General features: G+C 51.7%; 1 protein-coding gene across 1 annotated transcript; it reads right to left on the bottom strand.

Annotated features, from left to right (window-relative positions):
- Positions 1-1,893: 1,893 nt before the first annotated feature.
- Positions 1,894-18,754, bottom strand: LYRM9 (LYR motif containing 9). Its single transcript, XM_034640993.1, has 4 exons — positions 18,640-18,754; positions 6,090-6,232; positions 4,317-4,409; positions 1,894-3,384 (listed from the first exon to the last, which is right to left on the bottom strand). The coding sequence occupies exons 2-4, from the start codon at positions 6,213-6,215 to the stop codon at positions 3,367-3,369; spliced, it is 237 nt and encodes a 78-aa protein (XP_034496884.1). The 5' UTR covers positions 6,216-6,232; positions 18,640-18,754; the 3' UTR covers positions 1,894-3,366.
- Between the last annotated feature and the right edge of the window lie 310 nt (positions 18,755-19,064).

Genomic DNA, 19,064 nt, shown 5'->3' with positions numbered 1-19,064 from the left:
AGCTAGCAAAGACCACCTGCCCGTGTCCCTCTTCTCTGACAGCAGAGTTCCCAAATGTAGTAGATTCCCACTGGAAGAGGGGAGAAGCCACAACCTTAATTCAAGTTCTGAAATTTTATTTTTACCTTTGGCTGGACCTTTCAATTAAGGAGTTGAGACTGTTTTGTGACTTAACAGTAACCATAGCTTTGGGTTTTTTTAACCTAACATTGGCTCCCAAATTTTGAGGCCTGGGCCAGTTTTCATCTAGGAATGGGGGAAGCATGGAAAGCTCCAGAAAAAATAGAAAGCAATAATCAGAGGGGGGGAAAAAAATCTGCATTATGGTAACATTCTAGAAGCCGCATTTATCCAACCGCCCAGCTACCCTTATCTACCCATCCCTTAGACTGTGAGGCCTTCCTGTTTAGCACAGGGCTGTGCAGAAAGCAAGCGCTCAGGTAAGACGTCAGTAGGCACAGGGGAGGGAAATGAAACTGGATGGGGCAGGGCAGGCTCTGTACCAGGGAGCAACGGCTGGTGGCCAAGTGGCCCCAGGAATCAGCTTCCAGATGTGACACTGTCTCTCCGGGAGAGCTGATGTCCTTTAATAGCAGCAGCCTTTCATTGCTCACGGAGACCTAGAAACTCTGAAATGCAAACGCACTCGTTAGGCCAATGAGGCCAATCAGCATCGGCCAAGGCACAGACGACAGATACCAGACGCTGTCCCGCTGGCACTGAGCTCGTACAGCAGACATGGGAGAGGTGGAGACCCACCTAAAGAGAAGGGTCCTGACCAGGGAACCCACAAATGAGAAAAGGAGGTCATGTGACCCACTGCCTCTCTGCACACATTGCCCTAATCTCATCGCCCCCCCACCCACCCCAGGTGGGGTGTACAGCCCGCTACGGGCAAGGAACGTGAGGATGACAGCAAAGGAAGTGGCCCAGTCACAGCACTACCAAGTGACAGAGTGGGGAACTAAACTCAGATCTGTCTGAGCTCACACTATCTGAGCCTCCGGCTCAACAAGCCTTCTCCTGCTTCCTTTGGCTTGGAGGCTACTTTGTAACCCTTCAGCTATATGTATTTAACAGCCTGGGCCCTGCGTAATTTAAAGCCTACCCAAACACAGATCCATGCAGGGATCACAGGGGCGGAGTCTGAGGGCAGAGGACGGGAAGGCTGGTGAGGACAAGGGAGGCTCTCCCAGGCTGCACATGGTACCCCCACTCCCTACTCTGCCCTGCCAGGTTTACCCTGCCACCCCGTTGTGTTTCCTCCATCTGCGCTTCCCGGGTGTGTGCCCTCCGATGACCCTGTTCACCAGGTGGAGAGCAGCCAACACCTTGCTAACCGACCCCTCCCCCACCCAGGCCCACCCCTAGCCAGCAGTGGGCACCCACCATCTGCCACCCGGGTAAGTTGGCACAACAGGATCAAGCAGCAACCAGTGAACTGAAGGTCATGGGACCACCCCTGTGGAGCCGGCTAAGGGCAAGGGACACGAACCCTTTCCCAAACCCTGGCCAGCCTTCATTCACACCGCTTGGGCCGGTGAAATGCCCGGGATACAACCAAACCCACTCCTGTGATCAAGACACCCCGCTGCTGACCAAGGATGGGCCCCCCGGTTTCAGAAGGGCTGAACCACAGGGAGTGGGGCTGGTTCAGCTGTGGCCCTGGCCGGAAACCCCTCAGCTTCCCCCACCCTGGTGGGGCAGATCTGCCCATATCAACTGTTGTCTGGTGATGGGACCAGCGTCTGGTCATCCTCTCTGAACAACAATCCCCTCCCGGGCAGCTTTCTACGGGCCTGTCTCTAAGTCCCCAATACCTAGTACGACAGTGCAGTAGGGAACAGCATGTGTTTGGGGAATGAGTGAGCACAGTATTCAAGACACCAGAGCTTTCAGAAATTGATATATTTACTTCATTCTTTGCTGATCAGTCAAGTGCATACAGACGGCCCTGAGTCACTGTAAGTCCTATAATTCATTGCAGGTCACGAACCTGCTGGAGCATCCCTCTGGCTGAGAGTCCTGGGGGATACTCAAGCCCAGCGTGGCTTCTCTGCTTCTGGCCACTCCCCCTGCTCTGGCCAGTGCCCCACACCCCAGTCCTTCCCGGCTGCTTTCCCTCCCTCTGCTGAGCCCCTTTCCCTCCCAAATCTGTAGTGTGTGGTGATTCAGACAGACCTCGCTTAGTAGCTTGGTGACCTTGACAAGGGGCTCAACCTGTCCGTGCTTCCATCTCCCCATCTGCAAAGCAGGGCTCCCTCACTGCGGTAACTGGCCACGGCCGGAAGCACCTGGCATGCATTAGGTCTCGTGCTCCTCACTGCAGCATTGGCGGGGAGATGGGGAAACCAAGGCTGAAATAGGCCAGGTAAGTTTCCCCAAGAGAGATCTGTATGGAATTGGGATGCGACCCAGTCTGTCTCTCCATGGGTTTCAGGCTCACCAGAGCCCACAGGTGTGCTTGCTCCCCACCTCCCTCCTTGCCTCCCTGCCTCCATTCTTCCTTCCAAGACGGTGCAGAGCAGGGCAGCGCCAGCAGGACAGATGGCAGCTTCACAGAGGCCTGCACGCTTTGGCACCCGCTGTAGCTGCTCCACCCTTCCTCCTTGCTCCATGCGGCGTGCACTGCACCACTTCAGGGACGCTAGACACCCCGTGAAGGCGAGGACCAGGACTCCACGGGAGGACAGTGCCGGTAGGAGCGGCTGCTTGGTGGAGTGCTGGGCGTGGTGGGGCCATGACGGTTCAGGGACAACAAGCAGAGCAGGACAGGCCCACACACCACCCGGGCCCGACGAGGAGTGTGCCAGAGAGCCATGTGGAGCGCTGCGGGCGGGGAGGAAGGAGCGGTGGAGGATGGCCTCCTCGGGGGACGTTTACTCGCACCACCACGTACCATGTCCTGCATGAAGCCCTTCGACTTCTTCATATAATCTTCACAGAGGAGGAGGCTGAGCTCAAGGACAACACCCTTGAAAAGCCGCAGAACTGAGATTCAAATCTAGACCTGATTGGTTCGAAAACCCATGCTCTGTCCTCTCTGGACAGCCTGAGGGGATGCCCAGCTGGGTGTCAAAGGACAACATCCAGAATACATGCGGCACCTTCAGAGCAAAGTGACAAAACATATTCTCCCCAAATCTCTCATGGCAATGGCCAGAAAAGCAAACATGAAGGATGCTGGGGACACACACGGGGCAAGAAGAGCCAGCTGAGCCGATGTCAGCTCTCCTACCCGATTTCCTGCTCTCAGTCAACAAGGACAGCGGATATTCCAAAACGGCTGCTGCTGCTGAGTTCCAGAAGCGAGATCTCTCAACTTCCATGTCTGCAGGACGGCTTTGTTCTCTAGGCCCTAGTGTCTCAGTTCTGTTTCTTATACTGTAAGGCAGAGAGATCATCAGAAATGAGTGAGGGAAGGCCATGGGGGAGGGAGGCCCTAGGAAATCCTGAGAACCATGTTCTTCTGGGCCTCAGCTGCCTCCTGAAGGGGCTCCTCGGAGGTGGCGGGGCAGGCTCCAGACAGTCAAATCTCTAGTTGGCACCGGGATCCCCTTTCTTCATTAATGGAAAAGGAAGCTGACGGGGTAGAAGGGCGCACATAAGAAAGACACGGGAACATCAGAAGGGAACACGGGACATGCCCATCCTGTTCTTTAAGCTGAGTCTTGGTTCAAAGAAAAAAAAAATTTCAGATAGAAAAAGACCCTCAGAAGCCATCAACACCAATCACTGAGTTTTAGAAATGAACCCCGGCCCCCACATCTGGAGATTCTGCTTTAGAAGGATACGGGGGTGGGACCTGCTCCCCCCAGCTCTCTAGGTTGTTCCGTCCATGTCCAGCAAGTTAGTCTATCTTCCTGACTCCCTCCCTTCCTCTATCAAAATAGATCCGTGAATGTTTCCTCAATAACCCTGCCTCAGTATGAACACCCCTGGAGACGGGGAGCTCCCTATGCCCCAGGACAGCTTTCCCGTCTGAGGCATAGCAAGGCTGCTGCTAGTTCTGGTATTATTGCTTCCAAGAAGACCTTTCTCTTCCTTCTTCCTACTACCCCATCTCAGTTTACTCAGCACTGTTGGCCTTTAGGGACTGAGAACTCCCTACCCCTTGCAGAAAACAGATGCAACCAGAAAGGCATCTGCCACCACCTCTGGGCTTCTGGAGGAAGGGAGCAGCTGGCTGGGGGGGTAGGGTGCCTCTGCAGCGCTGATCGGGCTCAACTGTGGGGCAGGGGCGACCCCTGGTGGCCACAGAGATTACCGCTGTCAACGCCCCAGCTGGCAGGGGGAGCTGGGAGCCAAGCACTTACTTTGTTCATGATCCAGTCTGCATCTTCGATGGCTCTTTTAATAATCTGCTGGATTCTCTCGGGATTGTCTTCATCTGAATGAACCCGGAAACTCTGAAAGTTCAAGCATAAAAAAAGATGACAAGGCGAAATGCACAGGACCAGCATCTTCAGAGCACCAGGCAGTCTGCGGCCACTTTCCACTCAGCATGGCTCTTAGTCCTCCAGAGACATTAGGATGATCCCACCTACACATGAGGAAACAGAGGCTCGGATGCCCTAACCAGCCACTGTGCATGGCACCAGCATTCAAATCCCGGTCCATTCTAACTACACAGCCTGTCCTCCTGCCAGCAAAGCAGCTGCAAACGGAAGACTGGCCCCCAAGTTACCCCAGAAGAGGCTGGGCCCGAAGGTTATCAGGCAGCAGGGGCCCAAGGAAACTTCCATCTCTCGGTTTCATTTGCTCCTCCCAGGGAGCCACCTGCACCAGGCTGCACAATAGGGAGGAACAGGGCCTCCCCGGGCCCATGCTGGAAGGCCAAGCAGAGGGGGGTGTGTGGAGGGGGGCCTGGAAACTCCAGCCAGGCCCGGTGCAGAGCAATGCAGGGCTGCCATTTGCTTTCAACCAGATGTTTGCCCTTGAGAAGGAACGTGAGATTCAGGCTCACTGGTGTGGCACTCAGGGCCCTTCACAAGGGTACCTGGTCCCTCCTCTGCCCAGTCACTCTCAACCCCACAGGCCCTCCTGTCTTTAGGAGCACCTCAAATGCTCACTTGGAAGTGCTCCCTGACGCCCTCAGGCAGCTAGCTGCTCCCTCCTCCATGTTTCACAGCCTGTCTGTTGCTACCTCTATTTCCTTTCTTTCTTTCTTTTTCTCTTTCTTTCTTTCTTTCTTTCCTTCCTTCCTTCCTTCTTTTTTTTTTTTTACTTTCCACATTACATTTGTATTCATTTTAGTTATTTATTTTTTATTTGGAAATAATTGCTAACCTACAGAAAAGCTGCAAGAATATAAACAAATTCCCTACCAGAATCACCAATGGTAAACATCTCACCACATTTGCTTTCTCATTTTCTTTTTATATGGGTTTGTACTCAATTTTCTGGGAGCATTGAGAAGTTGCAGACATCATGCCCTTGACCCCTAAATGCTTCAGTGTGTTTTAATGAGGAGGTTACATAACCACCATAGTCAAATTCAGGAAATTCCACATTGATAAAACACTATCATCTCATCTAAGCCCATATTCCAATTTCATGAAAGTCTCCATTAATGTCCTTTTTAATCATTGTTTTTTCTGGTCCAGAATCCAATCCACTTATTACATTTAGCGGTCACATCTCTTTAGTCCTCCTGAAAGCACAGCAGGTCTGCCCTTCTCTGTGCTTCACAACACTGCCATGTTGGGTAAGCCGAGGCTAGCTGTGTGGGAGACAGTCCCTCCGTCTGCATTTACCTGATGTTTTCTCATGAGTAACTTCAGGCTGTGCATTTTTGGCAGGAATGCCTGTCAGAATGATGCGATGTCCCATACTCTATTTTATTTATCCATTTAGCTGCCTTATTTGAGCCCTGGCACAGAGCTGATGTGCTGGATGACACATCTTCTGTTTTCTGAGCAGAAATCCGAGAGAGGAGCTGGGCTGTGGGTTTTGGTGGCTCTTACCAGACTGCCGCCCTCCCCTCCACCACCCCCCGAAAGACCATCCCTGTCCCCTGCCCCCAATCGTGAGACAGGCCCCCTATTACAGGAAGCCCCAATCCCGAGCGCAGTGCCCACTGCTCCCACCTGCCTGACAGCGTGCTTGTAGTGTTCCTGGACGCCCCTGGTTGGCAGCTGCTGGCAGCAACGCAGCAGGTATCGGTAGAGCTGCAGCGGCGTCCGGACCAGCTCCGCCCCTGGTAGCGGGGCCATCGCAAGACCCTCTGTCCCTGCAAAACACACAGCATTACTTCTAAGGCATCGAGCCAATCCTTGGCCCTGAGCCCCACATTCCACGGCTCTGTGAGCAGGTCTGACACAACGTGGAGGCCAGGTCCCCTTCATGCCACACTGCACAGAACCCGGACCCTGAGCTCGGGCGTGGCATTCAGTAATGGCATTCAGTCTCAGGCCAGAGCAGGTCTGCCAGGACCAAAAGCAAGATTGCACAGCCTCTTCCTGGTACCGTCTTTCTGGAAGCCAATGTGCGGTGGTGGGTGAGGAGGTGTCACGGATGGGCAGAGTAGGGGAGATGAGCAGGAAGGCCCTGCACTGTAAGACTGAGAAACCGGCTGACTGCAGGCAACAGAGGCGAGAATGGCCAGAGGTCTGAGCCTCGCCACTCCCAAGTTTCATCTTGGACCAGTAGCACTGACGTCAACGGAGAGCTTGTTAGAAATAGACTCTCACCCCAGACCTGCGAGAGAGAACCTGCATTTTAACCAGATGCCCCACAGGCTCCTGCCTGGAGCTCTACCACAGCGTCTTGCCTCGTGTCTGTCCCTGCCTTTAGCCTGCTAACTCTCCAGTCTCCTCCATGCTGATGCCAAAATGCACTGGAACCAGTGGCCTGGGCTCATCGTTCAAACCAGCAAGTACCTCACCCCTTGGTCCCCTCGCACAAGCAGCACCTTTAGCATCAAGGGAACGATGCTTCTCTTCTCCACCAGGAGAGGAACTTATGTTCATCCTTCTAGGTCCAGCTCCGTGTCACTTCCTCTGGGAAGCCCTTCCTGACTGTCCCACCCTGAGGGGCTGCAGTGCCCTGTTCTGGAGCAGTTACAGTGCTTCCCACACTGCTGAGGATTCATCTGCTGCCAGGCCTGTGGAGCCTGGCCCAGGCCCCGGGGCTTCGTGCCCTGTTTGTTGAACTGGACTGAATGGGATCTGTTATCTACTCTGGACAGATCTCCCCTCTCTGACAGAGAAGCTCACAATGTTCCAAACGAAGGAGCTAAAAGACCAAGATTAAGTGATTGGCCTTAGTTTTAAAGTAACATAAAAAGAAAACAGACAACTCCCTCCCCCTCAAAAAAAAAAAAAAAAAAAAAAGAGAGAGAATCAGAATACTAAATCTATCAGAGGTTCTTAAACTAAGAAAGGAAATTCATTAAGTAGCCGGTTTCAGAGGCTCCTTCATTCCATTACCAGCATATTATCTTCCTGGCAACAATAACTGCCTGTCTCCACAGCTAAGTGTGCCAATGCCTCCTGGTACTCTGGGCTCCCGCCATGATACCGGGGCGGGCAGGTGGCAGTCGGCCCCACAACCCTCCTCCCTTCCACGAACAGCCCCGGACGTGCGACTGGTGATCCACCTCTCCCCAGGTCTCGGCCCACAGATCACGGTGGGTCGCCACTGCAGGTCTGACCAATAGAGCCCCACATCCACGTGGTCACAGGGACTGGGTCACAGATGAGCACGTGATGGAAGCTGGCCCAATCAGAACACGCCACTCCAGGTCTGCCCTAACAGAGCCTTGCATCCATGTGGTCGCAGGGATTGGGTCACAGATGGGCACATGATGGAAGCTGGCCCAATCAGAACACGCCACTCCAGGTCTGCCCTATCAGAGCCTTGCATCCATGTGGTCACAGGGATTGGGTCACAGATGAGCACGTGATGGAAGCTGGCCCAATCAGAACACATCTCACCACCTCTGCAGGGGGGACCGGGAAAGCCTCGGTTCTTTCCCTCCACACTTGCTGCTGAGGGGATTTGCTCCTCTCTCAACGGCGCCATCTTGTCTCCTCTAGAAGCCTGAGATTGAAGCCACACAGCAGTAGGCAGGGCTGTGAGTGTGAGGGAAGGAAGTCTGAAGAATTCGTTTGAACCATACAACCGTCCGCCTGAAGGCAGACCCACCTCTAGACTTTTTAATGACCTGCCCCAATTAATGCCCTTTACCAAAGCAGCTTGGGTTTGTTATTTTGTCACTTGCAACCCAAAGAGCCCTAACTGATGGACAGATCTTGACCACCCAAATTCTGCTTCCACAATGAGGTCTGATGGTTCCAGTTCTAAGGAAGAGCGCAAACAGGGCAAGGCCCTAAGGTTCTCCTGCCACGAATATTACCTGCCAGTCTGACTAGCTGTACTAAAGCCCCCCCCCCAAAAAAGGGAAACCCCATACGATGGGGGCAAAGACCTTCAAGGACCACCACAGAGGACATACCACCGAAGTCCCCACCTGATGGGCAGACTCCACTGGCAGGCTTCCCCAAACTATATAAAGTGCTAATCAAATATTGTAAAATGCTAGTCGTGTAACAGATGGTTACCATCTGCAGTCTTCAAAATTAACATTTGGAAAGAGCACAACTTTGTTTCAGTAGATAAAAACCCAAGCAATACTTAGAAACCAACCCAGCAAGTATGGGCGGGAGATTATTTTCAGCTCAATTATAATACTTAGTCATTCTCAGTAATAAGTAGCAGAGAATGTATGTGTGGGTCCACTCAGAAGAGTTAAACTAAAAAAAAATGTTTTAATTTAATTTGAAGTGTGGGTTTGCAATTAAGGGGCAGTGAACTTCACAGCATTATTGCTAAAACTGAAGTCAAACTGCTGTCCCTAACCACTGCTTGGCATAGCCTGCTCTTTGTACCTGACCTTAGCCTCTCCTGGGCTCCCTGCCCCTGCGAAGGCACCTCTGTCTTCTCAGGCAACCAAACCAAAACCATCACCAAGCCAACCTAGACTCCTCTTTCTGCCTCTATCCCACGCCACTGTCTCTAAATCCTATCCAATTCTACCTCTGAATGCCCCCTCGTATCTGTCCTCTCCTCTCTATTCCCACTGCACATCCTTGCTTCAGGCTCTTATCAGAGCTCCTGTGGACAACAGCCACAATTCCCAGCACGTCTCCCTATCTTCTAATCTATTCACCACTCCACAGAATCTTTCCAAAACCTAAATTTCAGCATGGCATGTTCCTGCCTAAAACACCAGATCTGATATCCACCCCTACCCCTGTCACTCATGACAACTTCCCCCGAATGTAGGAAAACTGTGAAATTATTTTAAGCAGTATATGGGCCAACATCTTTTTATCGTAATGATTTTACATGTATTTTCATGTGTAATGAAAAAAAAATCCCGTAATTTCGTAGGTATTGTGGCTTAAACAGTTTTAAAAAGGAATTGGCATAAAATTGATATTTTTAAATGTATCAAGCAAAGAAGAATGCAGTTGAGATGTGGATATGACAAAAATCATGAAAGTGGTACTGACATTTGGAAAGCACTGGCCTATGGAACAAAATCCACACTCCTTCCTCCAAGGCCCCTGCCCTGCCCACCCCCTCATCCCATCTCCCACCACTCACCGCAGAGTTCAGGCAAACTGAGCTCGGAGTGGTGCACTCCATGACAGTCTATGTCATGTTCACCTGTTACGGTCTCTGCACCATGACAGAATGCCTGGCATATAGTAGATGCATTAGGGTTCCCTAGAGACACAGAACCAATAGAATATACAGAGGGAAAAAAATATATATATATATATGTTATATTCATATATGTACGTTACTTATGAGGAATTGGCTCATGTGATTATTGAGGCTGGCAAGTTTGAAATCTCACAGAGCAGATGTCCCAGTTTGAGTCAATGTCACACCAGGAAGAGCCAATGTCCCAGCCTGAAGGCCATCAGCCAGGAGAATCCTCTCTCACTCGGGGGAGGGTCAGTCTATTGTTCTATTCAGGACTTCAAGTGCTCGGATGAGGCCCACCCACATTAAGGAGGGCAATCTGCTTTACTCAGTCTCCTGATATAAACTTTAATCTCATCCAGGGGTACCTGGGTGGCACAGTCGGTTAAGTATCAGACTCTTGGTTTTGGCTCAGGTCATGATCTCAGGTCGTGAGAACGAGCCCCGGGTCAGACTCTGCGTTCAGAGCGGAGACTGCTTAAAAGACTCCCTCTCCCTCAGCACCCCCACCGCCCCTCAAATAAATAAATCTTTTAAAAAATACATAAATAAATGTTAATCTCATCCAAAAACACCCCCACAAACACAGCCAGAATAATGTTTGGCCAAATCTCCAGGCATCCCATGGCCCAGTCAAGCTGATACAAAAATGGAACCATGACAGTAGATGTTCAATATTTATGTGTCAAATGAATCCTCCCACTCTTGCCTTCAGTCTGCTTCCTGCAGGTCTCCTGATTCTTCAACACTCAGCTGTTAGGTCTGGCACCTCCTCCTGGGAGCCTTCACTGACCCACCATCCCTGCCACCATGTTCAGTGGGAGACCTATGGGTACCCCAAATAGCCCTTGTGACCCCACATCACTCTAATTCAGGTTTCATCACCTGTTACCTGCATTACTGGGAGGGTATTTACCTAAAACCCCATATCTGATCATCGCCCCTGCCCCTGTCACTCATGACAACTTTCCCCAAATGTAGTTAAACTGTGAAATTATTTTAAGACTCCTTCCAGCCACCCTCCACATGGCAGCCACAACGCCTTGTCTAATGCCCCACTTAAAATGACAGGATATTGTGAATTATTATCAATTATTAATTTTCTTAGGTAGAACGACAATGTGTCGCGTGGGAGAATGTCCTCATTCTTGGGAGATGCAAGCGGAAGGAAGTGTTTAGAGGTGATGTGTCATCATGTCTGCAACTGACTTGCACACGGTCCCACAGAAGGCAACACGAAAGAGAAAAGATAGGGTGAGAAAGATAAAGCAAATGTGGTGAAATGTTAAGATGGCAGAAATAAGGGTGGACATCGTGCTGTTATTTCAACTTCTCTATATTTTGAAATTTTTTGTAACAAAAAGTTATTTTAGAAAAACCCTTCCCCAGCTTTCCCACTACTGAGGGGATAAAGTCTTAAACTCGTGAGGCTGGCACCCACTCCTGAAGCCTTCTGACCCACCAGACCCATCCCTCATCGCTCCTCCACCGGCTGGGCCCATTGGCACACCACCTGGAGTTCCTTTAGTAATAATAACAGATAATAAGCACTTACAATGATTACTACAGCGGCCTCACTCAACATGTATCACGTGAGAGGCACTATTCTAAATGATGCACTTGAATTCACTTATTTTAATCTTCACAATAATGCTATAAGAAGGTACCATTATGCTCTCCTTACAGATAAAGAAATGGAGGCAAAAAGAAGGCAAGCAATTTGTCCAGGGTCACAGAGCTCTGAGCGCAGAAGCCAGGATTTCCACCTGGGAAGTCTGGCTCGAGTCCAGGTGGGAGCTCCTCCTCCTAACGGCACCCCCCTCCCCAATTTCTTTTTCAGGGATGACTTCTTCACATTGAGCCTGGCCTGCTGAGACTGTCTGTGGCTCCACCCCGCCTGGCCACAAGGAGAACATCAGACCCCGGCGAGGCCAACTGAGTACTCCCCACCTCTGGAAATGGGCTCTCGAGCAGAGTTACAAAGAGCCTGAAAATGAGTTCATGCACCCCAGCAATGGTGTGTCCTGATCAGCCTCTTCCTGCTCTGAGCTGTCCTTGTAGCTCTTGGCCTTCTAGAAATGTCTAGACTCCTGCCCAGTTCTCCAGCCTTCTCCCTTGACTCTGTGAGTCCCTAACACTCTTCCAGGAAATTTCTTTTTAGTTAAGTCTTCCTGTCTCCTGTTACTCCCCACACAGAACTAGACTCTCTTCCTGATCTGTTTGCCCACAGCCTGTTGTGCCTGCTTAGATCAGCGGGAATCGCCCCGGGCTCCGAGTGTTTGCCTCTCCATCCTCCCCGATCAGACGGACGGAACTCCCACAAGGGCAGGGACTGTATCCGGTTCCCCCATCTGTGTTCTCTCAGTGCCAGCGTGGTACAGCCCGGTGCCAAGCACACTCCTCCATCACTGCTTGCTGGCTGATGAACCGCAGAATCTTCCAGGCCCTGAGCAGTCTCGCCCATCACCTCCGGCAGCAAAACCCTCCCTTTCCCGCCCATCTATGCCAAGCCTTTCCGGCCCCCTCAGCTTCCCTCCAACTCACCTGTAGGAACTCCCTGCAGGCAACCGATGCCTCCTGCCTCACTCAGTCTGGAGAGGCCATCGGGCAAGAATATTTTCAAATCCCCTCCTCCATGAAATTCATCCTTGCCCGAGAGCTGACTGATGTGCTAAGTGTGGTGCTAGACATTTTTACAACAACCCTCTGACAAAAAGCATTATCATCCCATTTTGCAGATGTGGAAACTGAGGCTGATTATGAATACACAGCCAGGGAGTGGTGGTGCTGGGATGTGGACTCTGACCCTAACGCCAGGGCTCCAACCTCCCTGAGTTCTTGAAGGAAAGGGGCCCCTCCTTTTCCTTGTCTCTGTTAGGCTCTCAGAGCCTCTCTCCTGGATTAATCCAACACCCTTCTGTCGTGTCTCATCTTCAGTCCCTCCCTGTGCTCAGCCAGAATGAGCAACAAAAAACACAAATCTCATCTTTGAGCTCCTTGCTTGAGATCCTTTAATGGCACGCAAAGAACAAACCCTAAGCTCATCAGTAGGTGTGCATATGTGTGCGTGTGGAGGGGGGAGGGGGATCCAAGGCTTTCCCCAGTCAACTGCCAATCTATCCCATTTGCAACCGAATTCCCCATTCCCTCCACCCTCTTCCAGGCTTAGCCTCCTCTGGGCTTTGTTAGGTCCCTGAACAGAAGGGTGTCAAATGGAACCATTCCTCTCTCCAACACCTTCCAGTCAACTCTCCCGCACCCAGAAGACTGAGTGGAACAGTGAGAGTACATGGGCCCCAGATCATGGCAAGACTGATGTGAGGACTGGGTAGGACAACACACATGCCTGCCTGGCTCATGGCAGCTCACTCAACAGGAGGCCCTTCCCCGCCCCTGGAAAGCAGCAAAAGGGAAAAGTACACGTTATGATACCTTTCGGTGCTTCTATCCGAGACAAAAATGGGCTGCCAAAGGGAGCTGCTCGTGCAAACGGACACTGGGAGAGGTTGTGGATTTCACTGATTTAGTGACCTCTGCAGACATCAGAGAGAAAAAAAATACATCTTTTTTCCTTTGAAATCAAACTAAAGAGCAGGTGAAATTTATTTAGCTTTTCCCAAATCAGAACTGAGCTCTGGTTATTCATGCCGCAGCCTCTGATGAATTAGAAAGTTATAAAAATAGCCAAGGTGGTATGGCTTGACCCATGGCAGGTGCTCCGTCAGAGGTGTTAACTGAATGAGCAGAAAGTCATCCAAAGGAGGGAGTCTTTCAAAACCAGAGCGTCGAAGGTGACCTTTTCCCACTCAGGGTAAAAGAAATCTCTTCTCCACATCCCTGGCAGGGAGTCATCCAGCTTTTCTCCCTTAACACGCTCCCTCGTGGTGGGGAGCTCACGACCTCCCGGGTGGGGGCGCTCCACTTCATTCAGCCAGAGCTGTCACAGAGACCTTTTGCTTCTGAGCTAAAATCTGCTCTGTAGACTTTACTTATGGATCTGAGCTCTGCCCTCTGGGGCTCAAGTCTCCCTACCTGACCCCAAGGCCAGTCTGTCATCATTGTTCAGTCAGTGACTCCAGGCCTGCAGTCATTCTCTTCCAAGAGCCCCACCCTGAAGGTGCTGTCCTCTCCTAGTGCCTCCCCACCCCACTCACGCTCCTCGGGACACACACACACACCCCCTCATTATTGGTCTCACTCTTAGATGCACTGTCCGATGGGAAAGCCAGTTCTGGATCCTGACCAGCTCCGTGGGTCCTGGAGCTCAGGTAACCATGTCCCCTCCTTTACCTGGCAGTTCAAGGAAGGCCGCCCAGACTGCGTTCTCAGCTTGGCCCCCATGCATTCAGCTCGGAGGAACGTTTTTTCCATGACTCTTCTTTTTTTTTTAAAGATTTTATTTATTTATTTGACAAAGATAGAGACAGCCAGCGACAGAGGGAACACAAGCAGGGGGAGTGGGAGAGGAAGAAGCAGGCTCATAGCAGAGGAGCCTGATGTGGGGCTCGATCCCGTAACGCCGGGATCACGCCCTGAGCTGAAGGCAGACGCTTAACCGCTGTGCCACCCAGGCGCCCCTTCCATGACTCTTCTTAAAGCTGTTTCCCATCTTGTATTTTATTAGTTTAGTCCAGAGTCACCATCTGCCACAATCTCTGGGGTACCTGTCCCTGTCTGTTATCCAACTCCACTCAATTCAGCACAACAAAGCACAGAAACAATCCCATCCCAGGAACAAATGGGGTTCAAAGAGAGAAACATTGACCCCAGTGAGCTGTGTCAGTCACCCACACAATGCCATTCAGAGCACCTAACGTGTGTGGCTCTGGGCTCGGCCCCAGGACCAGAGATGGACGGCCTGACATGTTACCAAGCTGTCCTACCTTGAGCTTTCTGCACGGCTGATGACATGTCTTACGACCTACCGTTCAGGGAGTGATCAGTATGTGCCTGGAAGGTGTTGCGACCTTCACATGGGCTACCTCGTGTACCCTCACAATAATCTTATGGGGTACCTGTCATTAGCCCCATTTGATAGATGACAAAACTGGGGCTCTGAAAGGGTAAGAAACTTGCCAGAGACCATACAGCTATTAGGTGGGAAGGCCAGGAATCAAACTGAGGGCTGCTGCCCCGTGCCCCTACCTGCTTCTACCACCACCTGCTGTCTGTATCTGAGCCATCCACAGAATGCTGCCTGGAGCCGGGCTAAGGACCCCACAGAGAGCTCTCCTGGGGCTCATTCAGGACCAGGTCCGCATTCATGAAAGCACTTGACTGTGCTATTATCCCATACTTATTTTTCAACCTTCTCCATAAAACTTTGCTCCATGCTTTTCTGAAACCCAAGGACATCATCTATAGCTTCCTGCTGCACGGAGATGAAATAAAAAGTCACAAGGCTGATGTCAATTACACAGACAAAGAAAAGGGGGCAGCTAAGGAAATGCTAAAAAAGCTCTTAGGAAACCCAAAGGAGAACGTAACAGAAAAAAGGAAAAGGGTGAGAATAAAGCCACAAAGGGAATTTCCTGGGAGTCCAGTGATATCACTGGTACAGATGCTGAGAAATAGGCCTACGGCCCCATTTAACCCCCCTGGCTACCCTGTGCCCTGACATAGGGCACCTAAAAATAAGTGGGGAAAAGTCATATATTTAAAAAAAGAAAGAAAGAAAAGAATGGAACTACAGAACATGACCAGAAATTATGCCCTATCAAACACTGATACAAGGCTAAATTAAGCCTGTGCGGGCCATTGTTTAAATATGCAATTATTTCTCTGGATGGAGAGAGTCGCAATATAGAAGCAGAGTGGTTCTGCTCCCCCAGCTCCAGGGCTCCAGCTTGCACACGCACATTCTCCCAAGCTAGAGTCCGTGCTCCTCCAGCCCCTTTCCTTCGTGGTCAAGGCTCTCGAGACCCACCCTCCCCATTCCCCTCACCCTCCCTGTCCTCAGTGCCCGACCCGCTTCATGCACCTGGGCAGCCCCTGGGCTCCCAGCTTTGTAACGATGCCTGGCTCAGACCGTCCGAATATCGCTCTCTGCAGTCCGACCGAAGGATGCTTCCAAAAAAACACACCGCGTCACTCCCCTTCTCCAAAACCTCTGTGGAGTGTTCTTTACCCTTCTCAAATCTGCTTCCAACTTCTGTCATCAAACTCACCTCCTGCTGTCTACACTCCCTGCATTCTAGCCACATACTGAACTTAGAGGCTAAGTTCACGGACTTTGGATCAGGCAGTCTACGTTCAAATCCTGACTCCATCACTGGCCCGCTGTGGGACCTGGGCAAGTTTCTCAATTTCCACCTCAGAGTCAGCTGCACATCTGTCAATGGGGCAACTAATAGGATCTCCCGCACAGAGTCCTTGTGAGGGTTAACTAACGCTCCTAAAACACTTAGCATGGTGCCCGGCCCGGACAAGGCGCTTGGTAACTGCCGTTAATCTTGTCTCTGAAACTCGCTGTGCTCTTCAACGCCTCTCTTTCTCCTACGCTGGATTCTTCGCCTGCCTCAAGAATTCCTCTTGATCCTTAAAGATTTAGCTCCCACGTCACCTCCTCAAGGCTCACACACCACGCTGCCCGCAGTCCTCTAATAATTAGGTCTCACACTGTAATCCTTTCTATAAATGTCTGTTGATTGACCTCCGTTCACCAGAGAGGAAACTAAAGCCAGGAGGATAGTGGCTGTCCTGGAATCACAAAGCCAGCAGGTGGCAGAGCCAGGTCTCAAACTCAGGCCCTGAATCCCCTGGCTCTGGATCCTCAGCTCTTGCCCCCACACCTGCTGTCTCAGAAAAGGCCAAGGAGCGCTCTGAACATCCCCACCCTGAGCCAGTTTACCAGTTTCAAGTGAACCTGGCGAGCTAGCCCAGCCAAAGCAAACTGGAAAAATCAGACAAAAGGCAAACATGCTGGTCTCAGAGCAGAGCAACCAGCAACATGAAGTGAGTCATTGTGACATTAGACTGCTTTGTGCCATTGGCTTCCCACACAGAGGCCACAACACACCACTGTGGTCTGAGGGCAAAAGAAGGGAACTATTATACATCTGCCAGGTGTCAGCCACGCGGCTGGGTACTTCACAGGGGCTATTTAACCTACAACCCTACTACTCCCATTTTACAGAGGATGCAAACTGAGGCTCTGGGTCACACAGAACCAGGTGAGAGCGGAGCTGGGCTTTGAAGCCAGGTTTCTAACAAGTTCTCTCTACACACACACAGGGCTCATCTCAAAGGACCCTTGAGCTGAAAGCTCCGGATTTATTCTTCTCTCATGCTCTCCCTCCCTCCGCCTTCCCTGAACCAGGTACTCTTCCCGGCACCCACATTGCTCTGCCCCAAAGGAATCCAGGTCTCACTTAAGAGGACTTCCCTGACCACTCTGCAGTCCCTTCTTTCTTCATGGCACTCTTCACCACCTGCCAGATTTAACTGTCTGTGTTCCCCCACTGGAATGCAAACTCCATAAAGCAGGGAGTTTATTTATTTTGTTCATGACTGTGTCCCTAGTATAGTACGGTGCCTGATACACGGTAGGCATGTGTGCACGTATATTGAAATAGTCACTAAGCACCAACAAGGTGCTAGGTACTGGGGTTACAGAAACAAAGAGAAGCAGCCCCTGACCCCACGTACCTTACACACTAAGGTAAAATTAAAACTATTCAGTTATAACTAATTACTACAAAGTGGAATTCAGGTCCCTGAGAGATTGGCTCATGGGGTCCCTCACCCAGTCAAGGGTCAGAGGTTTCTTGAGAAAAGGACATTAAATCTGAGGTCTGAAGGAGGAAGAGGATTTGGTGAAGGAGTGGCGAAGGCAGAGGGCCGGTTGCATGAAGGCCTAAGGGAGGAAAGGACTGCCAGGCCCACAGAAGGGGAGGGGGGGAGCCAAGGCAGACCAAGAGCAAACAGGATGCTGGCCAGGATGGCTGGGTCAGATCAGATCCAGAAGGGCCTTGGTAGGAGGTGAAGAGTTAAGATCAGTCCTAAGGTCCATCAACTGATGAATGGATAAATAAAACATGGTACACCCATACAATGCAATATTATTTTGTAATAAAAAGAAATGAAGTACTAATACAGGCTACAAAATGGGTAAACCTTGAAAACATTACTCTAAGTGAAAGAAGCCAGTCACAAAAGACCAAATATTGTATGATTCCATTTATAGGAAATGTGCACAATGGGCAAATCCACAGAGACAGCAAGTAGATTAGGGGTTGCCCAGGGCAGGGTGGGGGAATTGGGAGATTGAGAGTGACAGCTAAAGGAGAGGTCTCTTTCGGGGACAATGATTATGTTCTAAAATTGGTGAGTACGGATGCACAACTCTGAATACACGAAAAGACATTCGATGGCGCACTTTAAATGAGGGAATTGTAAGCTATGTGAAAAAATAAAATAGTCCTAAAAACTAAGGGGTTTCGGGCTCAGCGTGACTTGATGTGTTATGCAGAAGCATCAATCAAAACGTGAAGGTTACTCCAGGCCAGCGCGCTCCCGGGGAGCTCGCTCGGGCCAGATGGACCGCGGAGGGGCCCCGTCTGCTTTTATAAATGGCCCCGCCGAGGCTGAGCGCGGAGGTGTGCGCCAGACAGTGAGCATTTCGCAGAGGCGTCTGGAGTCCCCTGGGCTCCGTGTGGCCCCGCGGCCCTCCCCGCGTCCTGGGGCCTGCTGCGCTCCCCCGAGCCGCCCGGCGAGGCCTGCGACGGGCCCGAGCGCGGCCGGGAGCCGCGCGCCAGGACACCCGGGCCTCCGAGGCCACGAGGGTCAACGGGGAGGGGAAAGGGGCGGCGCGGGGCCCCCCGAGGCCTCACACCCCCAGCCCGCCCCGCCGCCCCGGGCGGGCTCCGTCCGCCGTCCGCCCGCGTCTCCTCTCCCGCCCTCCACCGGCGCCGCGCGGCTCACCCGCCTCCACTGGGGAACGTCAACCCCGGACGCGGCGGACGCGGCGGACGCGGCAGCCACGAGTGCGCCTGCGCCCCGGGAGCGGCGCGGCACCGCCCCCGCCTTTCGGCTGTCCGTCGAGCACCCTCTGCCGGCCGCATGCGGGGCTGGGGTCTGTTTTATAGGGAAGCCCTACAGGCAAGACCGGCTGGGTGCCCCTTGCTTGATCCGACCCCACCTAGATGAAAAAAAAGGCTGTCCCACTAACAGCCTTCTCTCCCTTAAACACCCACTCTTCCTTCTGGCTGTTGCTACCTCGGATATAAGCCCTGAAGGCAGGCTCTCCCCTATGTTCCTGAATATGGATCGCTGCTAAAACATGAGGGGTGTTCAAGATTGGTGAAAAGGCTTTCTGGAGGACTTCCCCTAAACCACTCGTGTTGATG

The sequence above is a fragment of the Ailuropoda melanoleuca genome, chromosome 13, assembly GCF_002007445.2.
Source record: "Ailuropoda melanoleuca isolate Jingjing chromosome 13, ASM200744v2, whole genome shotgun sequence".
NCBI lineage: Eukaryota > Metazoa > Chordata > Mammalia > Carnivora > Ursidae > Ailuropoda > Ailuropoda melanoleuca.
This window is presented reverse-complemented; position numbering and strand designations above follow the sequence as displayed.

Bases quoted from the DNA above. Each gene is read 5' to 3' on its own strand.
- LYRM9 (XM_034640993.1), bottom strand. From the start codon at position 6,215: ATGGCCCCGCTACCAGGGGCGGAGCTGGTCCGGACGCCGCTGCAGCTC. The intron at 4,410-6,089 runs GTGGGAGCAGTG...TTGAACTTTCAG, and splicing joins ACAAGCACGCTGTCAGGCAG to AGTTTCCGGGTTCATTCAGA.